Source organism: Cnephaeus nilssonii (assembly GCF_951640355.1).
Source record: "Cnephaeus nilssonii genome assembly, chromosome: 14".
Classification (NCBI taxonomy): Eukaryota; Metazoa; Chordata; class Mammalia; order Chiroptera; family Vespertilionidae; genus Cnephaeus; species Cnephaeus nilssonii.
Window position 1 is genome coordinate 38,043,281 of NC_137085.1, and position 18,265 is coordinate 38,061,545.

At 38.0% G+C, this 18,265-nt stretch overlaps 1 protein-coding gene across 6 annotated transcripts in view; it reads right to left on the reverse strand.

Annotated features, from left to right (window-relative positions):
* The window catches only part of VPS13A (vacuolar protein sorting 13 homolog A), a 215,167-nt gene that overhangs the window by 99,768 nt on the left and 97,134 nt on the right, over window positions 1-18,265 (reverse strand). For all 6 annotated transcript variants that reach the window (XR_013814532.1, XR_013814533.1, XR_013814534.1 and 3 more), the window contains exons 32-35: window positions 10,357-10,524; window positions 8,496-8,800; window positions 6,032-6,179; window positions 627-777 (exon numbers count right to left, since the gene is read on the reverse strand). Coding sequence is in view for 3 of the 6 variants with exons in the window: in XM_079790912.1 (XP_079647038.1) it covers window positions 627-777; window positions 6,032-6,179; window positions 8,496-8,800; window positions 10,357-10,524 (772 nt within the window). In the remaining 3 variants the exon portion in view is untranslated. The remainder of the gene's footprint in view (window positions 1-626; window positions 778-6,031; window positions 6,180-8,495; window positions 8,801-10,356; window positions 10,525-18,265) is intronic.

Consider the following 18,265-nt stretch of genomic DNA (forward strand, 5'->3'; position numbering starts at 1 on the left):
GAGGTAGGTTTGGGGATCTCCCAAAATGCCAGAATGAGGAGAACTTTGTTCCTGTGAAGCAAAATCATCCCAGCACTCCTAAGTGACCCTATTCTTTGTCTGCACTGATGCTAAACTTAGAATCCAGTCAGGTTCCACATAGTACATTATAGCCAACATTGGATAAACAGCCTTTCTGAGTGATGGTTCCCTCTGTTCTGTTCCTTCCATTTACCATTTATATATTTGTTGAAATCCATAATTTATTCACGCTCATCCTCTCTTGACACCTCTAATACTTTGATATGGCTATTATCAATATAAAATATCTCATCTGGGATAAATGCTGCTATAGGAATGAGAGAAGAGGAAGGAAGGAGAAAAAAACTGAAAAAGGGGACCTATGTTGGGATAGATAAGCATAAATACTAAGGAATTTTGTCACAATAGGACTAAGAATTTTGACTCAAAGGGAAAAATCAACAGAACAACTAATAATAAACAATTTAGAGATAGCTGAATGGGATTAAATAATTCAAAAAGATTTATAAATCTTATTTTACTCCAAAACTAGAAATAGAGAATGGAAGAAAAGAAGAAAGGGGGGGTGGGGTGGGAGGGGAAAGAGTTTAAGGTCAAGAACTTACCTCCTGAATGATGTGAAGCATTAGGGACTCCACTAGTAACACTACTCTGATCTTTCACTCCTGCCGGTGGGACACTGCCACCTCCTTCATACCATATATTACCATATAATGTTTTAAAGATAGTTGTTATATCTTCTTGACTAAGAATGAACTGTTAAAAAAATAAGATTTGCTTATTTTCTTATTACTACTTCATGTAGTAAAAAATTCACATACAATAAAAATAATTGTTTCATTTCAAAACCAATTTTTACACATGAGATATTTCTACTAACTGAAAATTCAGTTTTAAATGACTACGTGAGTTTTAGTACCTTGTGAAATACAGAACAAAATTAAATGCCAATATCGATGAAGCTATGAATAATGAACTATTTTTATTACAATTTACCAATAAACTAGTAATTTTAAAACTTTAAAATAAACTTACTTGGTTAAATATTCATCTAGCTACTTGTAAACAAACAGCTAAATCTTTAAATATAGGATAATAAAAAATAATTCATTTGTATGATGAAAAATAGTTCACAATTTGTTTTACAAGAATTACTTTATTTGAACCTCACAAGTAGTAGGTGTAAAGAATATAATCCTGACTTTATAAGAAGTTGAGGCTTAAGTAGTTTTAGTCCACTTAATAAACTTAACACAATAAGTAAAAACCTCATGTGTTGGGAATTTAGCCTAAAATCACCAGTGTAGGACCTGTCCTGCAAGTTGTGATGGTTAATTTTATGTCAATTTGGTTGGATCACAGTATCTAAATATTTGGTCAAATCTTTTCCTAGATGTTTTACACTCACACACAAACACCTTATATATACTGCAGACGATCTACAAATGCCTAACTGCCTTTTGGGGCAGACCCACTAGAATGAAATTGAGTCTATCTCTACCACGACCCACTTAGTAGTAAGCAGCTGTTGTAGCCCACCGTGGTGACCACACACTTGACCCCTCCTAAACCTCAACCTCAGTGTCAGTCTAATGCATACAGGCCAAGTATACACACACACACACACACACACACACACACACATCATATTTGTTTTATTTCTCTAGAGAACTCTAATACAAAAACCGTTTTTTGTAAAAATAAAAAGACCTATGAGTTTTAAAATAATGTTTAATTACCTCAAGGGGATAATTTTAATTCCACAAAAATTAACAATTTTATTTTCATCAGGTTTTCTTTGACTGCATTGAAAAGACGATACAGGCATATCTTGTATTTATTGTGGGTTCGATTCCAGACAATCGCAATAAAGCGACTATCAAAATAAAGTGAGTCACACAAATTTTTTTATTTCCCAGTGCATATAAAAATTATGTTGACACTATATTATAATTTATTAAGTGAAAGCATTAAGTATAAAAAAACCAATGTACATAACTTGATTAAAAATATTTTATTGCTAAGAAGTGTTAACCATCATCTTCAGCGAGTCATAATTTTTTTTGCTATTAGAAAGTCTTACCTCGATTTTAATGGTTGCTGACTGATAAGGGCTGTGGTTGCAGAAGGTTGGGGGAGCTATGAAATTTTCTTAAAATTAGATAACAATGAAGTTTGCCATATTAATTGATTCTTTCTCATGACCAATTTCTTTGTGGCATGCAATGCTATTTAATAACATTTCATCCACAGAATTTCTTTCAAAATTAGAGTCAATCTTCTCAAAACCTGCCACTGCTTTATCAATTAAGTTTATGTAATATTCTAAATTCTTTGTTGTCATTTCAATAATCTTCCCAGCATGTTCACTGGGAGTAGAATCCATCTCAAGGAACCCTACTTTGCTCATCCATAAGAAGCAAATCCTCATCGTGAGGTTGCAGCAATTCAGTCGTATCTTCATGCTCCACTTCTATTTCTAGTTTTCTAGCTATTTCCATCACATCTGCAGTTATTTCCTCCACTGACGTCCTGAATACCTCAAAGTCACCATGAGAGTTGGTGTCAATTTCTTCCAAACTTGTGTTAATGTTGATGTTTGATCTCTTCCCATGAGTCATGAATGTTCATAATGGCATCTAGAATGGTGAATCCTTTCCAGGAGGTTTTCAATTTACTCTGCCCAGATTCATCAGATGAATCACTATCTATTGCAGTGATAGGCTTACAAAATATATTTCTTAAATAATAAGTCTTGGAAGCCAAAATTACTCCTTAATCCATGGGCTGCAGAAGGTAGTACTAACAGGTCTAAAAACAACATTAATCTTATACCTCTCTATCAGAGGCCTTGGGTGACCACATGCATTGTCAATGAGCAGTAATATTTTAAAAGGAATCTTTTTTTTTTTTCTGAGCTGTAGGTCTCAACACTAGGTTTAAAATATTCAGCACACCATGTTGTAAACAGATGTACTATCACCAGGTTTTGGTGTTTCATTTATAGAGCACAGGCAGAGTAGATCTAGCATATTTCTTAAAGGCCCTAGGATTTCCAGAATGGTTCATGGGCATTGATTTCCATTTAAAGTCAGCAGTTGCATTATCTCCTAACAAAAGAGTCAGCCTATTCTTTGAAGCTTTAAAGGCAGGCACTGCTTCTCCTCTCCAGCTATCCAAGTCCTAGATGGTATATCTTCTTCTAATATAAGACCATATCGTCTATACTGCTGTTTAGTGTAACCACCATCATTAATTATCTTAACTAGATCTTCTGGGTAACTTGCTGCAGCTTCTACATCAGCATTTGCTGTTTTACCTTGTACTTTTATGTTATAGAGAAAGATTTTTTCCTTAACTTCAGGAACGAACCACTGCTAGTTTCAAAATTTTCTTGTGCAACTTCCTCACCTATCTCAGCCTTCAGAGAATTGAAGAGAGTTAGGGGTTTGCTTTGGATTAGACTTTAGCTTAAGAGACTGTTGTGCCTGGTTTAATCTTCTATCCAGATCCTTAAAACTTTCTCCATATCCACAACAAGGCTGTTTTGCTTTTTTACCATTTGTGTGTTCACTAAAGTAGCCCTTTTAATTTCCTCCAAGGACTTTTCCTTTACATTCATAATTTGGCTGTTTGTTGCAAGAGGTCTAGCTTTCAGCCTAACTTAGCTTTTGACATGCCTTTCTCACTAAGCTTAATTATTTCTAGCTTTTGATTTCAAGTGAGAGAAGTGCAACTTTCCTTTCACTTGAATACTTAGAGGACATTGTAGGGTTATTAATTGGCCTAATTTCAATATTATTGTGTCTAGGGGAATAGGAAGACCCAAAGAGAGGGAGAGATAGGAGAACCAGCTTGAACAGGGCAGTTGGAAGAGAGAAGTCAGAACACATACAACATTTATCTATTAAGTTTGCAGTTTTATATGGGTGTGGTTGGTGGTGCCGAAAAACAATAATAGTAGTAACATCAAAGATGACTGACCAAAAATCACCATAACAAATATAATAATAGACAAGTATGAAATATTGGGAGAATTATTAAAATATGACACAGATGTGAAGTGAGCAAACATTGTTGGGGAAATGGTGGCAATAGGTTTACTGCTTGAAGCCGGTTTGCCATTCAATTTGCAAGAAATTGTGAAGCACGAAAAAGCAAAGCACAATAAAACAAGATATGCCTCTATACCAACGTAGTATTTTAAGATTAAATCCATGTGTACCTTACTCATGCTATTTATGTTGTTTTATTTATGCATACCTACTACTTAGGTTTTAAAAAATATTTATTCATGACATTTATTTTGTGATTATTATGCAGCAGTCATTGCAAAAACAGTATGTTCATATAAATTTATAAACTGAAATAAAATATTATAATTTCTAAATCAACGTTTTTCAATTAGTACATGTATATTGAATGCCTGCCAGTTCTTGACATTAATCATCACTCTCACTCTCACAAACAGCTCAGTGCAGAAGTTGGAAAAAAAGATAACCCCCAGATTGTTGCTCTATGGCTCCTACATGTCAGGGCAGTCTGTGTGCTATCCCCAAACATCTGACAAGTCAGAAATCACAAGCTGCAGTACTTAGTCTAAATGCATTAGGCTAGTTGATTCCAGCTTCTCTCTGATACAGAGCATGATGTCCAAGAAGGGTCAAATATGTCCACCAAGGGGTGGGCTACAACAACTGCTGACTATTCATGTGAGTAAGGATAAGCAAAGACCCAATTTCATCTGTCTTGGAAGGCAGCCAGGCATTTGCAGATGATCTGCAATATTACCTGATACTGCATGGATTCGCCCTGGGGAAGAGTGAAGGAAAACCGTGTCCTGCCACCCCACATAAATCTGCCTAATGACTGTGTCCAGTAGGAAGAGGATTTGCTCAGCATGCTACTTATCTATAATAATAAAAGGGTAATATGCTAATTAGACTGGACATCCTTCCAGACAAAGCCGCAGTGGGCTGGGGCCATGGTAGAGGCAGCAGAGGCCCAGGCGGGGGCTGGGGCCAAGGCCCTTGCACGAATTTCATGCATCGGGCCTCTAGTCTTTTATAAGTTTCAATCTGTTGTCTTATCAATACAAAGGGACTTCAATTATTTATCTTAAGAGGGTACTTTCCATCTATAAGTTAAGATGCCCATATGATCTTATATACTACAAATTTAACATTTTTCTTCCAGTTGAGAGGTTTTAAATTCTAAATAGACTTTTAAGTTAAAAATCTTAAATCTTTAAAATAACTGTTTTCTTTTTTTTAATACATTTTTATAGGAAGAAGTAGGGAAACTGGGAAAAGGAACTGGGAAAAGAAACCTTCCAGACACAACATATGTTGCTATCACTTCAGCAAAGAATGTGAAATAGTTCCATCCAGTCAAAAGGGAACAATATGAATTTGTGGATAGGTACATTAGGGATCTGTGAAGCAATGTCAACCAATAGTGAGATAAAGTTATGCCTAAGGTCCTGACCCATTTGCAATTTTCATCTTCAACCTCTATGATCTTCTCTAGGTTATTTCATATATTCCCATGGCTGATAACTTCAAATTCTATACTACCTAGACCTCTCCACTAAATTCTATATTAATGTATCCAACTGACTACTTATACCATCCTAATATTTGTTTCCTTCATAGAATTTGCCACAATTTAAAACCATTTTAATAATGTACCTGTGTACTTTTTACTATCTATCACACCTCTGGACTACCATCACCACCAACCCCTGCATCAGACTGGTTAAGTCCACAAAGCCAGAGACAATGTCATAGCTTCTTGCCACTGTATCTCCAATATCTAATACAATAGGCACGCAAATATTTGTTGAATGAATGAATGGAGAATATTCAATGAATTCTAGGTTAATATAGCTACTATCTCAATTCTGACAAAGGAGATTAATAAACACATAACTTCTACACCCAAGCAATATGTCCCCAAGCAATATTTTTTAACCAAAAAAAGAGGAATCAACAAGTATCTGAAAAATTACCTCCATAGGCTTTAGTTGAGCATTTATATTAAAACAAGGAACTTCCTGGAACCACTCCCAGGCTAAATTTCGCTCAACAATCACCTCAAGATTTAATGGCAGTAGTATATCCAGTACTTCCTGGTATGCATCATTACTATACTGAGACCTAAAAGGAGAGATAAAATTATTGTGAATTGTTTCATATGTACTCAGTAACAAAAAATTAAAATTTTCATTTTATATATTACTAGTAGAAATCAATAATTTTGTGTGTATGAACATTTCTATTAGCTGTTTATTGGCTCCTTTAAAGAACCATCTAGTTGTGCTCTTTACCAATTTTTCAAATTGTCTTGTTCTTTCTGGTTTAAAATATTTAAAGATTTTTATCCTTTGATAAAGATGCTGCTAATACCCATATTCTTTTTCTCTTATAACTTTGCTTTGGTAATTAATATTCAGAAAATTACATTCTTGTACAGTCAAACCCAATCGGTATTTTTCCCTTATCACTTCTCTTATTCCTTCAATGCTTAAATTAGAAAGTTGTGTTCTACCCTATTACTGATACTTACATATTATTTTCCTTTAGCTTTTTAAATAGTGTTATTGAGACAACTCACATCCATACAATTCATCCACTTTTAATCTTTTATGGTTGTAACTGGCACTATATGGTTGGCAGCAATTTGAACAGCAAAATCCACAACAAAAAGCCCCAAAATGCAATAAACATGGCATGCATAAAGAACACTTGTTTACAATGTGTGACCTGAAATAAGGATGCTGACACTTGGCACCGGGAGCCATTTATTTAGTGCAGAGTGCCCATTTGAATCTTGAGTGAAAAAACAAAGCCTGGGAGAGAGAGTGGGGGAAAGGATAGGAGCCAATACTGAGTGCCTGCAGCATCTACTATGTCTTCACTATTAGAAGTTGTAACTGAAATATTTAAAGAAACTTATTTTAATGCAAATTAAAGGCCAAATGTTCTAAAAAAATAAAAGGACATATGACATCAAGCACTGGACAGTAATTCATGAGATGGGGAAAAAACAAACGGAAAAAAACAACAACAAGGTGAGTCCTATTACTGCCCCAACTTCTACTGTTTTGAGATAATTTACAAGCCATGGCACTGAGAATTCTGTGGCCAAGGCAGCTAGAGCTCATACAGTAAAATGCCAGAAGGAAGAGAGCTACAGAGAAAAACTCCAAAATTTTAGCCTGCAGTAAATTATAATTAAGAAATGTTCAAATCAACATTAGCTAACATGTAAAGCAACTTCGAAAAAGCAAAATTAAGGAAATAATAAATATCAAAGCAGAAATCAATGAAAGAGAAAACAGAAAAATGAGAGAAAGCCAAAAGCTAATTCTTTAAAATCAATAAAACTGATAACCTCTAACCAAATTGATTATTAAAAAGGCATAAACTATAAATATTAAGAATGAGGGAGGCAAAATCCCTGTGGACATTAATAATAAGAAGGAAACATTATATACAACTTTATACCATAAAATTCTACAATGTGGACAAAATGGAAAAATTTCTTGAAAAAAATTTAAAAAGATCACACAAGAAAAAAATAACTTGAAGAGACCTAAGTTTATTAAAGGAATGGAAAATGAGTTAAAAATCTCCCACAAGTAAACCCTGGGATCAGATGGCTTCACTGGTGAATTCTACCAAATATTTAAAGAAAAAATAAAACAATGTACACAAACTTTCACAAGTGTATCCATGTCAAAACTTATCATATTATACACTTTGAAGCCATGTGATTGCTTGCCTTAGATGTCAATTATATCTCAATACAGCTGCTATTCCTTTCTTATTTCACTGTGCTGTGTTTTTTAGAAAAGCAAGCAACAATTTATTGACTGCAACAAAAACACACTTAGCACAGTGAAATAAGGAAGGAATAGCAATTGAGTATTTTTAAAGCAGTGGCAGGGGAGGGCAATTAGGGGTGACCAGGCCTGCAGGGGAGGTCAGTTAGGGGCAACCAGGCTGGCAAGGGAAGGCAGTTAGGGGCGACCAGGCTGGCAAGGGAGGGAAGTTAGGGGTGATCGGGCCAGCAGGGGAGGCCAGTTGGGGGCAACCAGGCCGGCAGGGGAGGGCAGTTGGGGGCGACCAGGCCCGCAGGGGAGGGCAGTTAGGGGCAATCGGGCCGGCAGGGGAGCAGTCAGGCGTCGATCAGGCTGGCATGGAGTGGTTAGGGGGTGATCAGGCTGGCAGGGAGTGGTTAGGGGGTGATCAGGCTGGCAGGCAGAAGTGGTTAGGGGCAATCAGGCAAGTAGGCAAGCGAGCGGTTGGGAGCCAGAAGTCCTGGATTGTGAGAGGGATGTTCGACTGCCCTCGAGGGGTTCCAGAGTGGAGAGGGTGCAGGCTGGGTTGTGGGACACACATCCCCCCTCCCGCCGTGCACGAATTTCGTGCACTGGGCCTCTAGTACAAATATATTTGTGGAAAGCTTACCTGTATAGTCGCATTTCACTCAGCTTTATCGTAATCAAATCAATAATGGGTGGGGGATTGCTCTGGCTCTCTGTTATCATGTGGAATGTATTGGTCATTGTAATTAATCCAAAATCAGCAACAAGGACATTTTCAGAAATTGAAGACTGTGGGATGACCACAACTGGGGCTTTGATGTTAACATCTAATGCCATTCTAGAACTCCTTTGTGCCAGTTCTTTTACACCAGTAGCAGCCATTCCTGCTGCCTGGACAGTTGCCTCAGCCAAGGCTTCTTTAACTGCTTGAAAATTATCTATAAAAGCCTATAAAGGTAACAGAATTATATTCACAAGGTTACCATTAATGAATAAGACTTATTAAATATATATGGCAGGTAATGATTTTACCTCCATTAAGAAAAATAATTTTCTTGGTACAACCAAGCAGTATATATTCAAAGTCTGACTGCCTATATTAAATCTTAATCTTCTGCATAAAAATTGAAAAACACAAAGATAAAGATACAAAGATATAGCAGAACATTGAAAATCTAGTCCCTGGAACAAAGTAACATGTGGATATTTCAATATTTCACTGATATCTAACTCCCTCTTGTCTCATTTTTCCTAAATGCTAACCAATTACATTGTGTTTCCCTGTACAAACTCAACTGGCAGAGAGCTTCTTTATGTTTGTAAGATAAAAAATTAAAGTATATTTCCTTAAGAATGCTAAATTTTCTAATTTCTGAATTCTGGGGAAAAAAATACCTCAATGACATAAAATATACCTAAAGTTACACTTAATTTTCATACTTAGAAAAATATTTCATTTTCAGTAATTTTTTAGTATAAGGCTATCACATCAGTCTCAGTGACAAAATTCTTTTGAGTTCTAAAAATAAATTAGAGCCCGGCCGGCATGGCTCAGTGGTTCAGCATCGACCTATGAACCAGGAGGTCAGAGTTCGATTCCCAGTAAAGGCACATGCCAGGGTTGCAGACTCAGTCCCAAGTGTGGGTGTGCAGGAGGCAGCCAATTAATGATTCTCTCATTATTGATGTTTCTCTCTCTCTCTCCCTCTCCCTTCCTCTCTGAAATCAATAAAAATATATTTTTTAAAATCATTTAGCAAATAACTAGGAATTTAAAAAAAGAAATTAGACAAGAAATAGTTGTTCATATTTATGTTTTGGTGTACAAAAAAATTTATGGGTATATGAAAAATTGCATGGTAACCTTAATTAAGAAGATCAAAAAACAGCAACATTTTTTACTTAGAATCAACTAGTCATCTATTTTATACACCAACACTAAGAGATAGCATTTTAAAAGAATGAATAGTGAAGCCATAGAGAAGGGTAAGACACTCACCAGAGAAAGCATCAAGTGACAGAATGGAAAAACCACAAGGGAAAATAAACTATGAAAAGTAACTCAAATACCTTAGAGTGTATCATATAGAGATTAAATCTAAAGCTCTTAAAGCCCCAGTCACAGAATTATAACATAATAGAAAATATAATTTTAAAAATAATAACCTGAGACAAAACAAACTTCAATTATATTGGAGTTGAAACTTAGGTAAAGCAAAAACATAAACCAATGATGTATAAAATAAAAACTCAATTAATATATATGACATATAATGTATATACACTTAATATGTTAATATCTAAAATATATATTTCAATTAACTGGATATTCCATGTGAAAATAATACTAAAGTATTATACATTTCAATCATAATAAATGGTATCCAAACAATTATGAAAAATTAGGCGGTAAAAATCAAGCAATAAATTATTATTTATTCTTCATGTACGGTTGATGTACAACAATTTCCAACTAGCAGGAAAGAATCAATTAAAATACTTACCAATATAGAATGTAAAAATTTTGTGACTAAAACTACTTCAATGCAACCAACAGTTAAATTAACTTGAATGTCAACCACACTCATATCTGTGTATGCAGAATCAGCAGTTGCATTCACATAAGAAAGGATTTTGAAGCTGAAAACTTCTTTTCCAGTGATATAAACAGCCTTAATGAGAAAAAATTCAAATGTCAAAATCATTTTTGAAATGATGTCTTCATTACAAAAACAAAGCAATGCACACATATTTAGAAAATCTCCCATGTAGTCAAGCCAAATAGAAATAAGGCAACAATTCTAACCCCTTTATTAGAACCTACATTGCAAGTTTTTGAAATTGGTGGTGGCAGCTCCGTTTGTGGGCCATGAAATACATTTAGTAGGTTTGGCCCAACATTTTTATAAATGGGGAGAGAAAAAGAAATTATCAGAATTTACATTCTCATTTAGTGTGTTAACTTATGTAATAAGAATTACCTGAGTGGCCAGATTATTATGATCTCTGAACGCATAATAATCTGGCATACACACTGAGTGGCCAGATTATTATGATCTCTGAACGCATAATAATCTGGCCACTCAGTGAATGAATTGGTGCATGGGTGGACCGGCCAGCCTGGCCAGGGGAAGGGGACATGGGCGGTTGGCCGTCCTGCCTCCTGGTCTAACTCCTGGTCAAGGGACAAATTGCATATTAGCCTTTTATTATATAGGATATACACTGGGTGGCCAGATTATTATGCCTTCAGAGATAATAATCTGACCACTCAGTATAAATGTTCTTTTCGTCACTATCAAACTTGGAAAAACTCTGTACCTCTACAACTTAATGAAATTTTCTGTTCCTTATTAGTTTTCTGAAGTCATCTCAATTGCAAACCAAAAATTACCTACATATTAAAGTCACAAATTTTGCAATACCAGTTAAAATGGTGGAGCTAGCTTTCAGAGATGGCAGCGTAGATAAACACAGTACTCGCAACCTCCCACAACCACATCAAAATTACAATGATACTACTGAACAACCATCATTCAGAACTACCTGAATTATAGCTAAATGGAAGTCCTACAACTAAGGATTTAAAGAAGCCACATTGAGACTGGCTGAAGGGTTGAAGGTGTTGTCCCACACCCATGTAGGATGGATAAAAATTGGGAGGAATATCTCGGCTACGGAAGTCTCCCAAGGAGCGAGGGGTCCCAGCCCCACCAGAACCCATAACTTCTGGGTGTAGAAACAGCAGGGATTGTGGCTGGATTCGATGGAGGGCTTATGGAGTCCCAGACAGTTCTTCTTCCAGGACTTACTCAGACTTGCTCCTTCTGAGTTCCAGCACTTGGGCAGCAGCTCAAAAGGCATCTGGGACTAGCAGGAGGAACTGAATTGACTGACAACTGGGTGAGAACTGGAGGGGCAGGTTTCTGCCAGAAAAAAAGTGCTGGCAGAGACCATTGTTCTTTTTCTGACACACAGCATATACAGAGCTGGGCAGGCAGGTGCCATCTGAGTCATCATCAACCTGGCTCACATTGTTCAGCCCACCTGGGTGGTTCTCTGAGACCCTGCCCCACGCAAGTTAGGGCCCCATCCAAGCTGTTTCCAGTGGCTTTCCCATATGAATGGCCTTTCTTGGCTTGTGCTTCAGACTTTCCTACAATCTCAAACAAGCAGCAACTGGCCTCCAGGTGCCCCATACCTTTTGCTAATGGGCCCCAAGCCTGGCGCTAGGAGCAGCCAACCTTGGTTTACAGTTTGGCTTCACCTGGGCACCTCCAAGCCCATTAAAATTAGCATCCATCTGCAGACCACTTTGTAGCTCATGCTGGGAGACCCTGGGCAGAACATAGGCAGCAGCAGACCTGGGCCTGTACCTCCTAGGCGACCCCAGTGCCCAGCGTGGGTATCAGGGAGGCTGTGCCACTGGCCCTAGAGAAAACCTACAACATAAGACCACTCTACCAAGCCCGGAACACATAACAGCTCTCTGATACACAGAAACAAACACAGGGAGGCTATCAAAATAAGGAGACAAGGAAACATATATCAAATGACAAAACAGAACAAAATCCAGGAAAGAACTAAACAACATGGAGACAATCTACTAGATGCAGAATTCAAAATACTGTTTATAAGGATGCAAAATGAACTTAGTAGAACTTCAACAGCATTAAAAAGAAGCATGAAAACCATAAAAAAGAACCAGTCAGAAATGAAGGATACATGAGCGGAAATGAAGAATAATTTACAGGGAGATTAAATAACACTTATAAAGCACTTAGAACAGTATCTAGCATCAAATTAATACTATGTATTTGCTCCTGATGCAATGATAAACAAATAAATAGAGAGCTCAGAAACCAATCTATTCACATATCTACATCTAATATTTAATAGACATAGTACTACAGACGAGTGAGAAAAAGACAGCTATCTCAATATATGGTACTAGGAAATTCAGTGTGGAAATAGTGAAATTATAGCCTCAACCATATAAAAAAAAATTCCAAGTAGAATTAAAGACCTAAAAGTTTAGGGCAAAATTATCTAACTTTTAGAAAAATCACGTTTTCATCAACACGGACTCCAGTCCCTTCACCACGAAAAAATGACAACTTTCTTTAGGCATTTTCAAGTTGTCTCTTTCATAGGATATGACATTTCTTTCCTTCTTTTTTTTTTTATCCTCACATGAGGATATTTTCCCATTGATTTTTAAAGAGCGTGGAAGAGAGAGGGAAAGACAGAGAGAAACATCAATGTGAGAGGCACACTTTGATTGGTTGCCTCCTGCATGAGCCCTGACCTGGGCCCCGGCCAGAGAGGAGCCTGCAACCTAGGTACATGCCCTTGATCAGAATTGAACCCGGCCCCCCTGCGGGTTTGTGTCTCCACTCCGGCCCCAGCAGCCCAGTGTCGCAGCCCTCCCGCGGGTTGTTCTCTCTGGCTCCAGGGCCGGGCACGGGCCGCCCTGTCTGTTGTTCTCTCAGGCTCTGGACCCGTGCCAGGCCCCTCCTCCTGAGCTGGTCATGACCATTACGGCGTCCCGGCCTAATTTGCACATTACCTCTTTACATATATCGATTATCCAATAAATTAAAATGTTATTGGAACATAGCCAAATCACTTATTTACATACTAGGGGCCCAGTGCACGAATTCGTGCACCTTGAAAGGAACTGTGAGCCGAGAGGCTGAGGTGGGCACAGGTACGGGTCTTGGCCCACCCTCCGCGCCCCTGCCCAGCCCACGCCACGGCCCCCAGTCCCATTTGCCAGCAGCCCTGCTCCTGCCTCCATCGCTCCCAGGCTCTAGCGGCGCTGGCCCCGCTCACACCTGCTGACTGCACAAAGCGACTGAGGCTGGTGCCAGCAGCGGTGCAAGTGGGGCCAACGCCAACAGCAGGTGTGAGTGGTGGCTGCTGACCCAATCGCCCCTCAGGAGCAGGGGAGGTGGAGAAGCCTCAGGGGCGATTGGGGCTGGCGCTGGGTGCCAGCAGTGAGTGCGAGTGGTGGCACCGGGCACCAGCTGCGGGTATGAGCGCAGCTCTGGTGCTGGTAGCGGGTGCGAGCGGGGCCATAGCCAGCAGTGGGTGCAAGAGGAGGCTGCTGGCCCCAATCGCCCCTCAGGAGCAAGGGTAGGTGGAGAAGCCAGAAGGGGCAAATGGGGCTTACAGCCGCTGCTTGCACCTGCTGACAGCACTGAGTGGATTGGGGCTGGCGCTGGGTGCTGGCAGTGGGTGTGAGCAGTGGCTCCAGCACTGGCAGTGGGTACAAGCGGGGCTGGCGCTGGCAGCAGGTACAAGTCCCAGGCAGGACCAAGGCACGCGGGAGCAAAGAATTTTCAGTAACCACCAGAGGCTCGCCCCGATGACTGTGACCAGCCTTGGTCTGGTGCCCCCGCTCACCTGCTCTACCATCCTGCTGCGTACGATGCCCACCATGTTCCCTGCACACCCCCTGTTGGTCAGCGCACATCATAGCAACCAGTTGTTCGGTTGTTCCACTGTTTGGTCTATTTGCATATTAGGGTTTTATATATATAGACTATAGATAGATGCATCCACACTTCAATGACTCACATAGTTTCAACAAGAACTGCATGACCAACAAAGCCTATAATATTTGCAATCTATTTACAGAAAATGTTTGCAAACACCTTAGTTAAACTCACATGCATTTTATTGAAAAGCAAGCACAAATAGCCCATAAATATATGAAAAGACCTGTAATTTAATTAGTTAAAATGCAAATTGAAACACCATTTTATATATCCCAGATCTTCAAAAAATTTAATGACTAACAATTCCAAGCACTGAGATTGAAGCAAAACACCAAATGTCTCTTCCACTGCTCCTGAGAGTACATGTGCCACTAAAAATATTCTCTGGAAATGCTTGCATGAGATATGTATAAGAACATACTAACACACATGTATAAGACTAGGTATAGCAGTAATGTTCACAAAAGCAAAAGAGTAGAAAAAGTGTAAACATCCATCAATAGAATAATGAATAAATAAGCAGTGGTATATTCATACAATGGAAGACTACGCAGTAATACAAATGAATCAACTATATCTATACACATCAACATGGATACGTCTGAAATATATAACAGTTGGATGAAAAAAGGAAGGCTCAAACAAATACATGATGCCCTTTTAAAAAGGGGTGTGTGGCTGAAACCAGTTTGGCTCGGTGGCTAGAGCGTCGGCCTGCGGACTGAAAGTCCCAGGTACGATTCCGGTCAAGGGCATGTACCTTGGTTGCGGGCTCATCCCTAGTAGGGGGTGTGCAGGAGGCAGCTGATCGATGTTTCTCTCTCATCGATGTTTCTAACACTCTATCCCTCTCCCTTCCTCTCTGTAAAAAATCAATAAAATATATATTTTTAAAAATAAAATAAAAGTGGGGGTGTGTGCAGGATGAAACAATGTGCTATTTAAGGATTCATACATAATTGGTAAAATTTATTAAAAATGCAAAAATGAGGACATAGTTAACTCTGTGAGGAAACAATAGAATGCAGTCAGGTTAGGACATGTTGCTGACTTCTGATGTTCTATTACTTGGCTTGAGTTGGGTATAAAGGCCTTTGTTTTACAGTTGTACTTTACATTACATGCTTTTGTGTATATGCTATATTTAAAAATTAGGAAAAAAAATATGTTTCCAAAGGACCACAAATCTGGGCAAAAATATTGTTTAAGGATGCAATTATATGCGGTTAAAAACTATAAATAAGAGCAATGGAAAAAACGGCAAGGACATAAGATTTGTATAATATTTTGTACTATCTTAATTTTTAATAAAAATGTAAATAATACTAGAAACAAAACCATATATATGCATCAAATTCCAAAAGAACCACACATTAGCAAAACTGGCTCAGAAGAAAAGTTAGTTATACCTACATCAAATAATGAAATGAATAATAATTTAAAGTCTTTTCACAAAGAAAACCTGAAGGCCAAATAACTTCACTGGTAAATTCCACCAAACATTTAAGGCATAATACCAACTCTACACAAATTTTTCAGAAAACAGAGAAGAAAACCCTTCCAAACTCATTTTATGAAGCCAGTATCACTAAAGTCAGAAAACTCTAGAATAGTTAGATATACATGTGTACCTACCACCCAAAATTAACAAGCATTACTAACTGGATGATTTTTTAAATGTTCACTTTTTAAAAAAACTTTTATATAAAGAAAAGGTAAGAAAATAATTTACAATGATATCTTACCTCATATGAATGTCAATCAGGGATAGAAAAATAGTTTTAAGGCAAATGGAAATGAAGAAAAAGCTGGGGTAGCAATACTTATATCTGACAAAATAGACCTCAAAGTGAAGGCCATAACAAGAGATAAGGAAGGATACTTCATAACACTAAAAGGATTGGTACAATAAGAGGATATAACTCTGGTAAACATATATACACCCAATGCAGGAGCACCCAAATACATTAAAAAAAAAATTCTGGAAGATATCAAGGGAGAGATCGACAACAATATAATCATAGTAGGGGACTTTAATACCCCACTGACATCACTGGATAAATCCTCTAGACAAAAAAATCAGCAAAGAAACAGCAATCCTAAATGGCTCACTAGATCAGATGGACTTAATTGACACCTTTAGAATACTTCACCACAAAGCTGCAGAACATACATTCTCAAATGCATACAGGATATTTCAAATATAGACCATATATTGAGACACATTTGTATTAAAATACCAATGGCATATTTCACAGACATACAAACTCTCTAAAAATTCATATGGAATAAAAAAAGATCCCGAATAGCCAGAGCAATCTTGAGAAAGAAGAATAAAGTTGGAGGGATCACAATACCAGATATCAAGTTATATTACAAACCTACCGTTCTCAAAACTGCCTGGTACTGGCATAAGAACAGACATACAGAACAATGGAACAGAACAGAGAACACAGAAATCGACCCAAGCCATTACACTCAATTAATATTTGACAAAGTAGGCAAGAGTATACAATGGAATCAAGACAGTCTCTTCAATAAACGGTGTTAGGAACATTGAACAGATACATATATAACCACCACCACCTTTAACCCTTTGCACTCGCTTGCTTTTTTCTCGATTCCTGCTACCGACGCTAACCGTGTCGAGTCACACTCGACATCCAAGTGCAAAAGTCAAAAATGGAACTCCCATTTGACCCAGTAATCTCACTTCTAGGAATATATCCCAAGAAATCAAAACACCAATCAGAAAGGACAAATGCACCGCTATGTTCATAACAGCACAGTTTAGAAACAGCCTAAGGGTCCATCAGCAGATGAATGGGTTAAAAAACTGTGGTATATCTACACAATGGAATACTATGCTGCTATAAAAATGAAAGAACTCTTACCATTTGCAACAGCATGGATGAAACTGGAGAGCATTATGCTAAGAGAAATAAGCCAGTCAGAGAAAGATAAATATCACATGGTCTCACTGATTTGTGGAATATAATGAACAACATAAACTGATGAACAAAAATAGATCAGAGTCCAAAGCATTTAACAGACCATAAAACTTCAGAGGGAAGGCAGAGGAGGGAAGGGGGCGGGTAAGAGATCAACCAAATGACTTGTATGCATGCATGTAAGCATAACCAATGGACACAGACACTAGGGGGTGAGGGCATGTGCGGTGGTGGGGGGGGGGGGTGCCGGGAAGAGGTCAATGGGGGAAAAAGGAGATATTTGTAATACTATATGTAGTACTTTAAACAATAAAGAATTTTTTTAAAAAAGAATGTCAGATCAGTTAGAATCCTTTTCAGCTATGGCACAGATCAATAACAATGGTATCTGTATAATGGTACTAAGGTAAAGGGAGAATGCTTCTCTAGGACGGAGTCATAATAGTCTGAGTGACCTCAGGTGTCCTTTACCTTGCTGCCCAGAAAGCTGAGGGGCTCAATATATCATTATACCTAAACCCATTCATGACATCATAGTGTGCCATGGCACAGTACCTAGGAAGCTGTGATCTAATGCAAAAAGCTTGTCCTTCTGGTTCTCTGACATGTAGTGACCTACAGAACCAGGTAGATAGTTTAAAACTCATTTACATTGGAATCAAAGGAGAGGAAAACAGAAGTGGGGCAAAAAGATAAAAGTGAGAAACTTTCATTAGCAGCCTTTTTTGTAAGTTGGATTTTTAACCTTATAGATGCATTAAAAATAAAATTACAGGGGAAAAAAGAAAAGGGCATGAGTGATATTGGTTCCATTACTAACTTCTTTTATGACTTTTAGTAAATGCATTTATTTGAGCTTTACTTTCCAGATAGGGCAAATAAAATGGATGTCTTCTTCAATGCTCTAACCACTATGATCTACACTAATAAAAGAGAAAGATACAAATTGACCGTACCTC